The sequence below is a fragment of the Canis lupus genome, chromosome 21 (assembly GCF_003254725.2).
Source record: "Canis lupus dingo isolate Sandy chromosome 21, ASM325472v2, whole genome shotgun sequence".
NCBI classification, from domain to species: Eukaryota; Metazoa; Chordata; class Mammalia; order Carnivora; family Canidae; genus Canis; species Canis lupus.
This window is the reverse complement of record NC_064263.1, coordinates 29,806,920-29,819,720: the sequence shown is the minus strand read 5'-3', so window position 1 is coordinate 29,819,720 and position 12,801 is coordinate 29,806,920. Positions and strand designations below refer to the sequence as shown.

At 37.0% G+C, this 12,801-nt stretch overlaps 1 protein-coding gene and 1 pseudogene across 1 annotated transcript; one reads left to right on the top strand and one right to left on the bottom strand.

The window, feature by feature from the left end:
* Positions 1-365: 365 nt before the first annotated feature.
* LOC118351794 (ubiquitin-like) lies at positions 366-874 on the bottom strand (annotated as a pseudogene).
* Positions 875-11,400: 10,526 nt separating this feature from the next.
* Positions 11,401-12,524, top strand: LOC112667928 (olfactory receptor 56A1). The gene has a single exon (XM_025459985.3). The coding sequence runs from the start codon at positions 11,485-11,487 to the stop codon at positions 12,427-12,429; it is 945 nt and encodes a 314-aa protein (XP_025315770.3). The 5' UTR covers positions 11,401-11,484; the 3' UTR covers positions 12,430-12,524.
* The last annotated feature ends 277 nt before the right edge of the window (positions 12,525-12,801 follow it).

The following is a 12,801-nucleotide window of genomic DNA, read 5'->3' as shown; positions in this document are numbered from 1 at the left end:
ATTTCAAGAAACATTACAGCAAAGGTTTTCAGAGGATTTTTGGTGCAGTTACTCTAAAATGTAAAGTGTATATGTAAGGTTATAGTCTCACCAAATAGAAGAGAGTTTTTAAAAAGATTTGTCACACCTTACCAGATAATAAAACATACTACAGACTCATTATATATCTAATGGCTGTGCCTAGTGCAAAGGTATAGGATATAATGGAGTTTATAACAGGCTCATGTATGTAAGTTAAACTGATATGGGATATTATATTTACATGTATATAATTTTAATATACTTAGAAGGACAGATGAAAAATATACAACAGATTGCTTATACAATTATTTCTAATGGGTGACATTTTGCTGCACTTTAAATGATTTTTTTTTTTTTTTACCATGCAACAAAACTTTTATTAACATTTTGAACAGCTATTGAGAAAACCAGTGATTCAGCTCTTACTGAAACTGGTAATTTCTAAACTTAAATTGGGGCAAATAGCTAGCTAGAGTGCAGAGCCATGCCATCATTGGGCACTAAGAATTCAAGATTGAAGAATTAACAGCCACCCCTCAGACGGAGAACCAGGTAGAGAGTTGACTCTTTCTGGATGTTGTCATCAGAAAGAGTGTGGCCATCTTCCAGCTGCTTGCCTGCAAAGATGAGCCTCTGCTGGTCAGGGGGGATGCCCTCTTTATCCTGGATCTTGGCCTTCACATTTTCGATGGTGTCACTGGGCTCCACCTCCAGGATGATGATCTTGCTGGTCAGGGTCTTCACTGAAGATCTGCATACCATCCCTCAGGCGCAGGACCAGGTGCAGAGTTGATTCTTTCTGGATGTTGTAATAAGAAAGGGTACAGCCATCTTCCAGCTGCTTGCCTACAAAGATAAATGATATACAATATTATATAATTGGAATGTTTGAATGTCAGTGTATTATTTCATAATCAGAGGAAAAATTTTGAGCTGCCATTGGTTGTACTGTTCAGAGCGAGCATTCAAAGAATGAGTATTGGATTGGGGAGAAAAACAATCAGTTTATGTAAGTAGAAAACAAATGTAAGAAGTCAGTGAATTCAGGGATGCATTTAAAGGTCACCAGTTAGGAACTTGTGGAGAAACAGTGAAAAATAAGTGCGGGAGAAGTGGGAACCACAAAGCAGATTTTTCACTTTTTATTGGCTTAATTGTAGCATCACTTTGGATTTCGGTTTTAGCCATCAGTCTGTTCTGGTCCTATCTTTGCATGGACTTCCCAGCACAAGTGAATAGAACTGTGTTGCTGGATTCCCACAGAAACAGCTCATGTATGCCTGCTTGCCAGCTGAGTGGTTATCTCTTTGTTTCCCTTATTGTATCTATTTCAGATGGACTCAATCCTCCTGTGCAATATAAAGCAGCAGGAAGCTCCAGATTGCTACAATTACATGGATCCCAAACAAATTTATAAAGGGCACAGGAGAGTAAGTTTCTGCTCCTTTTCTAATATATGGGTCCAGGTGAATTATGTTTACAGGTGTATTAGATGAGACAACAAGAAAATTAAATAAATTATTTATTACCTAACTAAATTGTCTAAAATCCATGGGAATACTATGGGCTAGAAATACATAGCTCAGACTATTTCTCTCTTGAACATATTCTTTGCCTGAAGTCTAAGTCTTTCCTAAGCTCCTCTAGATGTATCCTTAGGTAACTATACTGTGTATATCTTCTCTTATAATTGTTAATTATTTATGTATATACATTTATTTTTTGGTGGAGTCTTATTGCTGGGAAAATGAAATTTGAGTACTTAGTTTTGCCTGTACTCAAAACAACTTTTTTTTTTTGTTTAAATCTCCAATTTTGACTTATTTCATTTTTGTGTTGGTCCACCTCTAACAGATAGACTTGAAACATTTACTTTATACCTTCTGCCTTCAGGCTCAAATTTTCAACTGTCCTTGGACATCACAATTGTTGGATATCTTGTGTTATAGGCCATTGGCTGAATCCCCTTCATATCGTTCATCCTTCCTTGTCCTGACTTTATTTTTGTCTAGCCTTAGATTCTTTTTTTTTTTTAATTTATTTTTTATTGGTGTTCAATTTACTAACGTACAGAATAACACCCAGTGCCCGTCACCCATTCACTCCCACCCCCCGCCCTCCTCCCCTTCTACCACCCCTAGTTCGTTTCCCAGAGCTAGCAGTCTTTACGTTCTGTCTCCCTTTCTGATATTTCCCACACATTTCTTCTCCCTTCCCTTATATTCCCTTTCACTATTATTTATATTCCCCAAATAGATTCTATAGCCCATCATTTAATTACATTTTGGGAAATAATCTAGCCTCCTTTCTTCTCTTCCCCATTGTAGTTGCTTGAAAAACCCCAAACTTTGTTTAAATCTAAATATTTGTCTCTTCTGTAAAAGATTGAAATTTACTAGGAAAAAAATCCTGTAAATAAACTTACTGATTTCACATTAAATTTATTATCACAAATTTCAGATGTACACTCAATAATACCCAGAAATCCTAATGTGTGATGTCATGACAGTAAATGAGCCTATCTTTGCCAAGTTGCCCAAGATAGACTCCTAAGATTCATATTTGATTTTTACATTGAATACTTCATTTCTCATTTCTAATTCATAATTATGTTGACTTGACTATTCTCCCAAAATTTGTTTATTCAAAGTCTTTTCCTCTGCCACCAATCTAGTCCATGCCACCACCATCTCTTGCCTGGATCAGATAATAGCCTTCTTGCCTGTCCTGTTTCTACCTTTGTCTTCCTATTTATACCTCTCTTTAAGACCTTTTTGATCTACCTTACCTAAACTGATACTCCCATAGTAATGCTCTATGATGGTATATGATAGGATTTTTATTTTTTTTAATTTTTATATGTTATTTTATTTTATTTTTTTGTATATTTTTTTTATTGGAGTTCGATTTGCCAACATCTAGTATAATGTCCAGAGCTCATTCCATCAAGTGCTCCCCCTCAGTGCCTGTCACCCAGTCACCCCATCCCCCCACCCACCTCCCCTTCCACTATCCCTTGTTCATTTCCCAGAGTTAGGATTTTGTATATTTTCTTTTTTATAATTACCAAAACTTTCAGCATTTAGCTGTTTTATATTTTTACTGTTTTTACCAAAAGAATACTTTTTTTTAAATTAAAGATTTATTTATTAATGAGAGAGAGAGAGAGAGAGAGAGATAGGCAGAGGGAGAAGCAGGCTCCCTGCAAGGAGCCCAATGCAGGACTCAATCCCAGCTCCCAGAATCATACCCCGAGCTGAAGGCAGATGTTCAATCACTGTAGTTACCCGGGAGTCCTCGAAAGAATATTAAAAAAATATATTTAATTAAAAAATAATATAGGTACATGGTTCAAAATTTTGAAGATTAAAAAAGGTATTCAGTAAAAGTAATTCGTTCTCTGTTTCAGTAAGTGTATATCTGACTGCATATAATAGAAACTCCAAATATGGTGACCAACAAATTAAAAAATTCTTTTCCTTTCACATAGAAGCATTTCAGAAGTGGGCATCCAAGGCTGAAACCAGAGCTTCACTAGTTTCTCTCTTTCTTCTTTATCATACTTAGAAACTGACTTTTATCCTCAAAGTTGCTGATAGCTTTAAACTAGAAATTCAGGTATCAATCCTCAATCCATAAGGAAGGAGTGTGGGCTAAAGGCCTTCATTTCTCAATTGAGTTAGTTCATGTTGAAGAGTCTTCCTAAAAACCCCACCAAATGACATCTGCTAACATTCAGAATCTGAGAGGTATAGTATTTTGGCAGTATAGATGGTACCCCAATAAAATTGTTTTTTGTTAAGAATGGGGGCATTGGGTAAATAACCAGCAATCTCTAAGATACCATTCTATTCTATACTGCCAAGCACAGTTTTCTTTTCCAGAAGCAACTATTCTTACAGGTTTCTTATATATTCTTTTAGAGGTAATTTAATTATATATAATAAAATATATGATAACATATGTATTTATATATACACTTTTTTATATGTATTCTTTGCATAGCATTAAAATTATGTTATTCTGTGCACTGTTTTTGCTGCTTCTTTGCTAAACAATATATCTTAGAAATTATTCAAAGAAGTACATTTAGAGATGCCTATTTTCTTTTAACAACCACATAATTAGAATGAGCTCTTGGTGAGGATAGGAACTGTGTTTGCTTTATTCAGCATTGTATACAGTGCCCAATACAGTTTGTGGGGCATAAGTGGTAGTTAGTATTTGTCTAATGGATGAATGACACAAATAGAAAATGCCAGAGCTAGTATTTAAACCTTCTTATGATTTGAATGGTTTTATTCTCATGATCTTATCTGCAATCTTGATGTGTTGACAATTTCCTTGTATTGAACTCTGCATTCTTCAAAAGATAAATATATTTGTCAGTTAAAAAATGTTAACAGTTTGCTAAACTTGACTTGCTAGAATTTTGTTTAGGATATCAATACCTATGGTCACATTTGTTAGTATAGAGAAATGTCATTTAGAAAACAGACATTGGAATTGGATTGACGTGGCTATGAATGTAGGCTAGCTGTGGTGAGTTTGGGCAAGGCTTCATCTTTCTGTTTATTTCCTACATAGTGAGGATAATAGTTCCTACTTCAAAGAGTTGCTCATTCCTATCTAAGGGAGATGATTCAATGAGAAAAAATGTAAAAGAACTTAACTACCGTAGGTCACTCAGAAATTTCACTCAAAACTTTAAAATTATAACAAAAGGGATTGCTCTATATTCTCTTTTCCTACATATTTGACCATGTCAGGTTTGTGCACCAGATCATTGGCTCCTGGCTTCCGGCAAGTTTTAACCTTAGTTTTAAACCACTCCATTCTTCACATCCCAACTTCCTACTTGCAGAAGCATAATAAGACAGTTCCCAAAGGACTCAGATCATCATCTCCTAAGTCTATTTTCCAAGCCACTGTTTCCCATCTGGGTCCAAAAAAGGGAGGGTAGGAGAGGAATAGGAGTTCATAAAACTCTTCAGATTTATTTAGCAAAGTCCCAGCATGATTACCAATACAGCTGATATATCATTTAAAGACTCATCCTTTGACATCTTCTGTAAGTTCTGGGGCCAAGGGTGGGTAGATAGCACAGACTGAATTGGATCTAGATGGGAAGAGTGACAAGACAGGCAGGGACCTTTTCTAATAGGCAGCCTCCAATTAACAGGAAGAAAAGACAATGAGGAGGTGGGAGATATAGTGGCTCTGGATATATTAGCATTCCGAAATCCTAAGCACCTCTGTAAGAAACGTCTTAGTTTTTCTTTCTTCCCTCTGCCTTTCTAAAAGAGGATTCCATTTCCTAGCTTGGTTAGATTTAGTGCATGTAGAGAATTGGACTTCATCTTGTCTGATCAGGAAAGGAAGGAGATCTATAAATTCGACATTGGGATAGAGAGTGTAGGGATGCCGAGTTTAGTATGTCACTAGTTGCCTTGCATGGAGATTCAGAAAAAAATGATGATGAAGAAGCTGCCTCCCAACCTTGTCTCAGTAGAGCAGTTTAAACTGGAGAGATAGAACTTCCTTTAGATTTATAGAAAGCTCTCTCTCATATTCAATTGGGCTCAATTTTTCTGTGATATCTCTCTGATGGTCCTAGTCTTGCCCTTTTCCCCAAGACAGCCATTCCTATATTTTGAAGTTGTTTTTGGCAGGTCACACATCTATAATTTGTAATGATTATGCCCTTTGCTTTTTATCATCCTGTAACTTATATGATTTAATACATAGTGTACTGAATTGGACAGGATACTCCAGGTGAAATAACCAGAATAGGGTTGAGAAAGATTCTCATCTACTTAGCTCTTGAGATTGTATGTGTACAAAATATATTTATAGTTAATTTACATTTTTATAATTTAATATTTATATCTAAATTATATATATATCACTTAAAAGAATGCCTGGTACATACTAGACATTTGGTATATTGCAGCTAATACTGTCAGTCTAGTTTTAAAGTCCTAAATCGATGTTTACTTCATATACCACATCAGTGACTTATGTTCAATGTGTACTTCTACCTTTCAGGATATCTATGAATCTGTCCCTTTTTCCTTCTCTCCTATTCCAGATTTCTCACTTCCTCCCTCTGTCCCATTCTCCAATGTTAAGCAGTGAAGAATTGGGATTTAATAGACTCTGATCTGAAGTGGTAACACTGGGTGGCTGAAGACAAGTGTCCTGGACTTGATAAGTTTTGAGCAATAGAGATTTCACTTTTCCAAAAGTTAATGAGCAATATGTGAAGAACAGAAGCAGATACATAGGAGAATTGATCAGTGAGTAAACTTTGAGAAGAAGCATAAACAGATATGAAGATTATGTTAAACAATGCTAGAAGAGGACAAAGTGCTAATAATATTTGACCAGGATGAGAAAATAGGATATAGAGAGGATAAGGGTCAAGAAGGAGAGGAAAGACTGGTGCAGGGAGATAGGTTTTGTATGGATAATGTGGTAATGACCAAACTGGAGGAAATTCAAGAAAATTCTAATGGATATGATAGGAGCAAAAAATAAGAATGTTTTGTGTTGTATTAATTAGGGCAAAAGCAAAAGATTTCTTAAGCCAGAGACTGAGCCCGGGGTTTTACCATTAACCGAGGAGTAGGTTCTTGAGGAGCACCTATAAACAGTGGCATGAAGAAGCACCCAAGTTCCACCATGGATTTGTGGCCTGCCCCCTCAGTGACACCACCACAGGACTTTTTCTCTCCCTTTCTCAGTGTCCTCTCCAGCACACTGAAACTCTGGCTAACTCTCTTGTCTCCCTTTCCCTCCTTGGGATTTTCCAACAACATAAAACACCAAGGCCCAATAATTCAAAAATCTTTTCAATAGATTTTTATTAAGAATCTGTGGGATGTTAGAGAATATTGGTATGTATGAGTGGAAAAGTGGACTTTGTCTGTCTTCAGATATTTCACAGGAGGGTGGAGTGAGACAAAGAAGTCCAAAATCTATGTGTTAAGTGTTAAAGAGTAAATAATAGTAATAATAATAAATTACTTTCTCAATGAACTTCATTTATCTTACTTTCCTTCATAAATGGAGGCCATCCATTTATGTCTCTTTTTTTCTTTTTTCACCCTTTGGTGTTGTTATTTTCTGGCATATCAGCTCTATGCTATTCCAAATACTTCAGCTATGTGCTAATGCTTTCTGAATTTATATCTTAAACCAGATTCCTTCAAATTTGTTCAAAACTCCTCATTTCCAACAGTCTAAGATAAATCTCTATGTAGAGTGTAAACACCTCAGTCTTGACATATACTCATACACACTAAACCTATTAATTCTCCTGTGATCACCTTGGTGATTCTATTTATTCAAGCCAGAAAATTCTGGGCTTCTCACCTCCTGTATCTTTCATAGCTGTCTACATTACCACCAGAATATGCTGCTTCTGTCCATCCTCAGTGCTCAGACTTTGTTTGGACAACACTTCTCATCTGGGCAATTGCAGTTTCCATTCTTTTGGCTTTTGCTGTCTCTCCTTACTCAAATCATCAGTGGCATTGTGTCCTCTTCCTATAACCCATACCTAGTCACCTCTCTCCCCTAATGAAAATATTTCTGTCTTCTCTTTATATATTAGATTAATTCTAAAATCCTTAGCATAGAAAACGTCCTTCATGATCTGGCTTTCTCTTTGTTTTTAACTTCTTTTTCTGCTCTTTCTTTCAACTCCCCACCCTCATGGCTCCAGTCAAATTGAATATATCATAGAGTTTCCTTATGAACTTTTTCTCCAACTTATTTCCATGCTTTTACATAACCCATTTTATATATCTGAAATATGCTACCTACAATTTTGTGCATGTATGTCTTCCACCTCCATCAAAACTCAGCTAAGGTGTTGATAACTTTAGAAAGGCTTCCTTTTCTCCTCAGGCTGATTTAGAAAATTTTATTTTGTCCCTCTCTATCACTCTGCTCATAAAGCAGTTAATTTATTCTATAAATATTGTTGGGTACCTCTTAATGCCAGCACTGTACCAGTTAGTGAGCATAGTTCCTCCTATCATGGCATGAAATGTCTAACTGGACATGAGGGAAGGAGTATAACCAAATTATTACTCACATATAAACTGTGAGGGTGTGATAAAATGCTATGAGAACATAAAATAGGATATCTGTATCTTGTCTGGAGAGGATTAGAGAAAACCATGCAGAGAAGGGAATATTTGAACTGAGATGTAAAGGATGAATAGAAAGTAAGTGGATGTAGACATGTAAATAAAAGTATGGGATGCATAGTTTTCTAAGAGAAGAGGGAGGAGAAAGTGCATATTGTATTTGAAGATCTGAAAAAGGACAGTGTGACTGGAGCTCTGGGAGTGAGAGAAAGAAAGGTATCAGATGAGGCTGGAAAATGGAGAAGGATGCAAATGATATATGACTTAGTATTCATTCATTCATTCATTCATTCATTTATTAAATAATTTGTTCAATTAACTATGAGCACCTATAAAGGAATCTACCTATACACTGTACTTATAATGATGAAAAACACCAACAAACATGGTTTCTTCTCTCATAAACTTGTGATCTAATAAAGTTAAAGTTCAGAATTTTGTTTTATGTCTATTAAGAATGAGAAGCCAATGGCATATTTTAATCAGATGAGTGGCAAGATCATGTTTTAATATTTTAAAAAATTTCTCTAATTTCAAAGTAGAGAATGGTTTTATTTTTATTTTTATTTTTTTTAAAGTTTTAAAAAATTTTATTTATTTATGATAGTCACAGAGAGAGAGAGAGAGAGAGAGGCAGAGACAGAAGCAGGCTCCATGCACTGGGAGCCCGACGTGGGACTCGATCTTGGGTCTCCAGGATCACACCCTGGGCCAAAGGCAGGTGCTAAACCGCTGCGCCACCCAGGGATCCCAAGAATGGTTTTATAATGAAACCTAGAATGCAATAAGAGGCAATTTCAGTAAATTTCACCCAAGAGATAATAGTACTGTAGTCTTGGCTGTTGATAGTGGTGATGGAGAAGTAAGTGGACTCAAGAGCTAATTAAAAGGAAAATTTGACAGGTTTTGGTTGTGGGTTTTAAATAGGTGGTACAGGTGAAGGATATGTTCAAGATGGTCTCTAGCCCTTGACTTGTGGAATAGTCCAGATATACATGCTATTCACTGAGATAGGAGATGCTAGAAAACCAGGCTTGGCAGACAAATAGTAGGTTAATTTTAAACCTGGTGTGTTTGGATATCTTTGAAAAATCCAAGTTGATATGTCAAGTAGGCATTTAAGGAGGTTTAGACAAAAGATATAATTTAGTAATCATCAACATGGAGATGGTAATTGAGCATATGGATGAAGGAAGTAGGAGACAGAGTAGAGCAGAATAGCACAGAGGGATGAAGAAAATCAGAGAGGGATCCCGGGTGGCTCAGCAGTTTAGCACCTGCCTTCCACCCAGGGCATGATCCTGGAGTCCCGGAATCGAGTCCCACATGAGGCACTCTGCATGGAGCCTGCTTCTCCCGCTGTCTGGGTCTCTGCCTCTCTCTCTCTCTCTTCTCTCTGTCTCTGTCTCTCATGAATAAATAAATAAGATCTCAAAAAAAAAAAAAAAAAAAAGAAAATCAAAGAGAACCCAGGACCGAAACTTGAAACTGATGCTAAGATGGTGGATGAAAAAAAAAAGAAAAAAAGAAAAAGAAAAAGCATAAGAGAAAATGAGGAGACTAGGATGTGTGAAATAAACTAGGAGATTGTGATGCAAACCAAAACAAAGAGGGTGTGTCAGGAAGAGGAATTGATCAATTGCTTTAGCAAGATTTTTTTTTCTTTCTTTCTTTCTTTCTTTCTTTCTTTCTTTCTTTATTCTTTTCTTTCTTATCTCTTTCTTTCTTTCTTTCTTTCTTTCTTTCTCTCTTTCTCTCTTTCTTCTTATCTTTCTTTTTTCTTTCTTTTTTCTTTCTTTCTTTCTTTCTTCTTTCTTTCTTTCTTTATCTTCTTTCTCTCTTTCTCTCTTTCTCTCTTTCTCTCTTTCTCTATTTCTCTCTTTCTCTCTTTCTCTCTTTCTCTCTTTCTCTCTTTCTTTCTTTCTTTCTTTCTTTCTTTCTTTCTTCTTTCTTCTTTTGGCATTTCATGACCCTATTAGAAGGAGGCCATGCCAGGAGCTGTGGAACAGATGTGAGGTGAGGACTGGAGACAGTGAGTGTGGCAGTGCTTGTGAGAAGTTTATGTGTGAAGGGAGGGAGAAGGAGAAATAGCTGGAAGGAAACCAAGAGGCTTTTTTATTTTTATTTTTAAAGATGAAAGATACTGGAGAATATTTGAAAAATAAGGCAGATCTTATGATCTTAGTGAAGAAGGAAATATGACTCCAAATTAGAGAAGTAGAACAAACCATTGATTATGTAACTGCAAGGCTAGGAGCTTTGCAAATCACCGGAGGAGGTAGAAGGTTTGACAGTTTGAGGATGGGCAGATTCTGTTTCAGTGGGAGGAAACAAAGAAAGGATGGGAGAATGTGTAAGTAGGTTGATAGGTTTTATCTTGGGAAGTTGAAGAAAATATCACTGGGCATCTCTTTTCTCTGTGAGGTAGTGGTTGATGCCATTTCTTCAAGAGAAGAAGTGGAGTTAAAGGTTTGAAAAGAATGAAGAAGGCTTGAAAACAGCTTTGAAAGAAGGAAAAGTCGATCGGGCAAGCTTTGTAGGATGGACAGGCAGCATTGAGGACTCATTTAAAGTTGGTAACTATAAATTTATAGTAAAAGCAGCCATTTCTGTAGTTTTAGACTTATTCTAAGAACATTTGGGATGATCAGGTACAGGCCCTCGAGAACAAATGGTTGTATTCAAATAGGATTGGAGTCTTAGCAAAGGACCGATTTAATCAATTTTGTGTTCTATTTTCTTCTAGTATATCATGAGTGGAGGGAAAGGATATAACACAATTTTCCATCTAAAATTATATTGGCTATGGTAGTAGGTGAGTATCTAATTAAAGGTTTTTCATTCCACATCAATGTCAATAATTATCTCAAAAAACACCTATTTAAAAATAGGTGTTCTTCTTCTCATGCTTCCTTCATCTTAGTACTGGTTAATTGTAAAAACTAGTTGTGTTTTAGGCCTATCTTTTTATACTATTAACATTTTATTTTTCTTACACTGGTACCAGACTGACATGATTTGTTGCATATTTTTAATGTGAGATTATTCCCTAGCATTATTTCCCTTTCAAATCTTAGTTTTTTCACTGACTCATTTCCCTTCATAGATCATAGCATTATTTGTCAAATCTCACCAGTCTGTCTTTATGATATTGACTGGGATCTGCCTTTTGGGAAGAGTCTCCTATATATCATGATCTTCCTAAAGAGTAAGTGAGCAACACACTTTTGAAGTGAATTAAAAAAAAAAATGCCTCTTGTATCTGCCCATACAAATAGTCAAGAGAAGCCTCAAGATTCATTCCATGGCTTCACCCAGCAACTACTCCACTGCTCCAGTCTCCGAATTCCTCCTCATCTGCTTTCCTAACTACCAGAGTTGGCAGCACTGGCTGTCCCTGCCCCTCAGCCTCCTCTTCCTCCTGGCCATGGGGGCCAACGCCACCCTCTTGATCACTATCCGGCTGGAGGCCTCTCTGCATGAGCCCATGTACTACCTGCTCAGCCTCCTCTCCCTGCTGGACATCGTGCTCTGCCTCACTGTCATCCCCAAGGTCCTGGCCATCTTCTGGTTTGATCTGAGGTCCATCAGCTTCTCTGCCTGCTTCCTCCAGATGTTCATCATGAACAGTTTCCTCCCCATGGAGTCCTGCACATTCATGGTCATGGCCTATGACCGCTATGTGGCCATCTGCCACCCACTGAGGTATCCATCCATCATCACTAACCAATTTGTGGCCAAAGCTAGTGCTTTCATTGTCACCCGGAATGCCCTTCTCACTGCACCTATTCCTATTCTCACTGCCCAGCTCCATTATTGTGGGAAAAATGTCATTGAGAACTGCATCTGTGCCAACTTGTCTGTGTCCAGGCTATCCTGTGACAATTTCACCCTTAACAGAATCTACCAATTTGTGGCTGGTTGGACTTTACTGGGCTCAGATTTCATGCTCATCTTCCTCTCCTACACCTTTATCCTAAGAGCTGTGCTTAGGTTCAAGGCTGAGGGGGCTGCTGTCAAAGCTCTGAGCACATGTGGCTCTCACTTCATCCTCATCCTGTTCTTCAGCACCATCCTGCTGGTTGTTGTGTTAACAAATGTGGCCAGAAAGAGTGTCCCTATGGACATCCTCATCTTGCTCAATGTCCTTCATCACCTCATACCTCCTGCCTTGAACCCTATTGTATATGGAGTTCGGACCAAAGAGATAAAACAAGGAATGAATAAATTGCTGTGGAAAAGGATGTGAATATGTAAAATACATTTCTAATTCATTTTCTTTCTTCTCCTCAGTAATTTTGTCTAGGCAATGAATTGGACAAAACTTGGTATTTATTTTACACTCTGAAGCTCACTTCATAACTGACCCAGATTTCTTCCTTTATTTTTCTCACTTGGTTCAGATAAATGTAGGTAAAAGAAGGAACATGTATTTCTTGATTTGCTGCTTTGAGCCTCGGTAATTTTATTTAAGTAAATTTAATCTTTCACAACATTTCTGCAGGTGTTATTACTTCCATTTTACACAGTAGAAAAAAAAATGCTTTTCAAGAGTAGTAACTGTCAAAGACCACATTATTTGGGAAATGGCAGAGATCAAAATCCAGACTCCAGAGCCTGG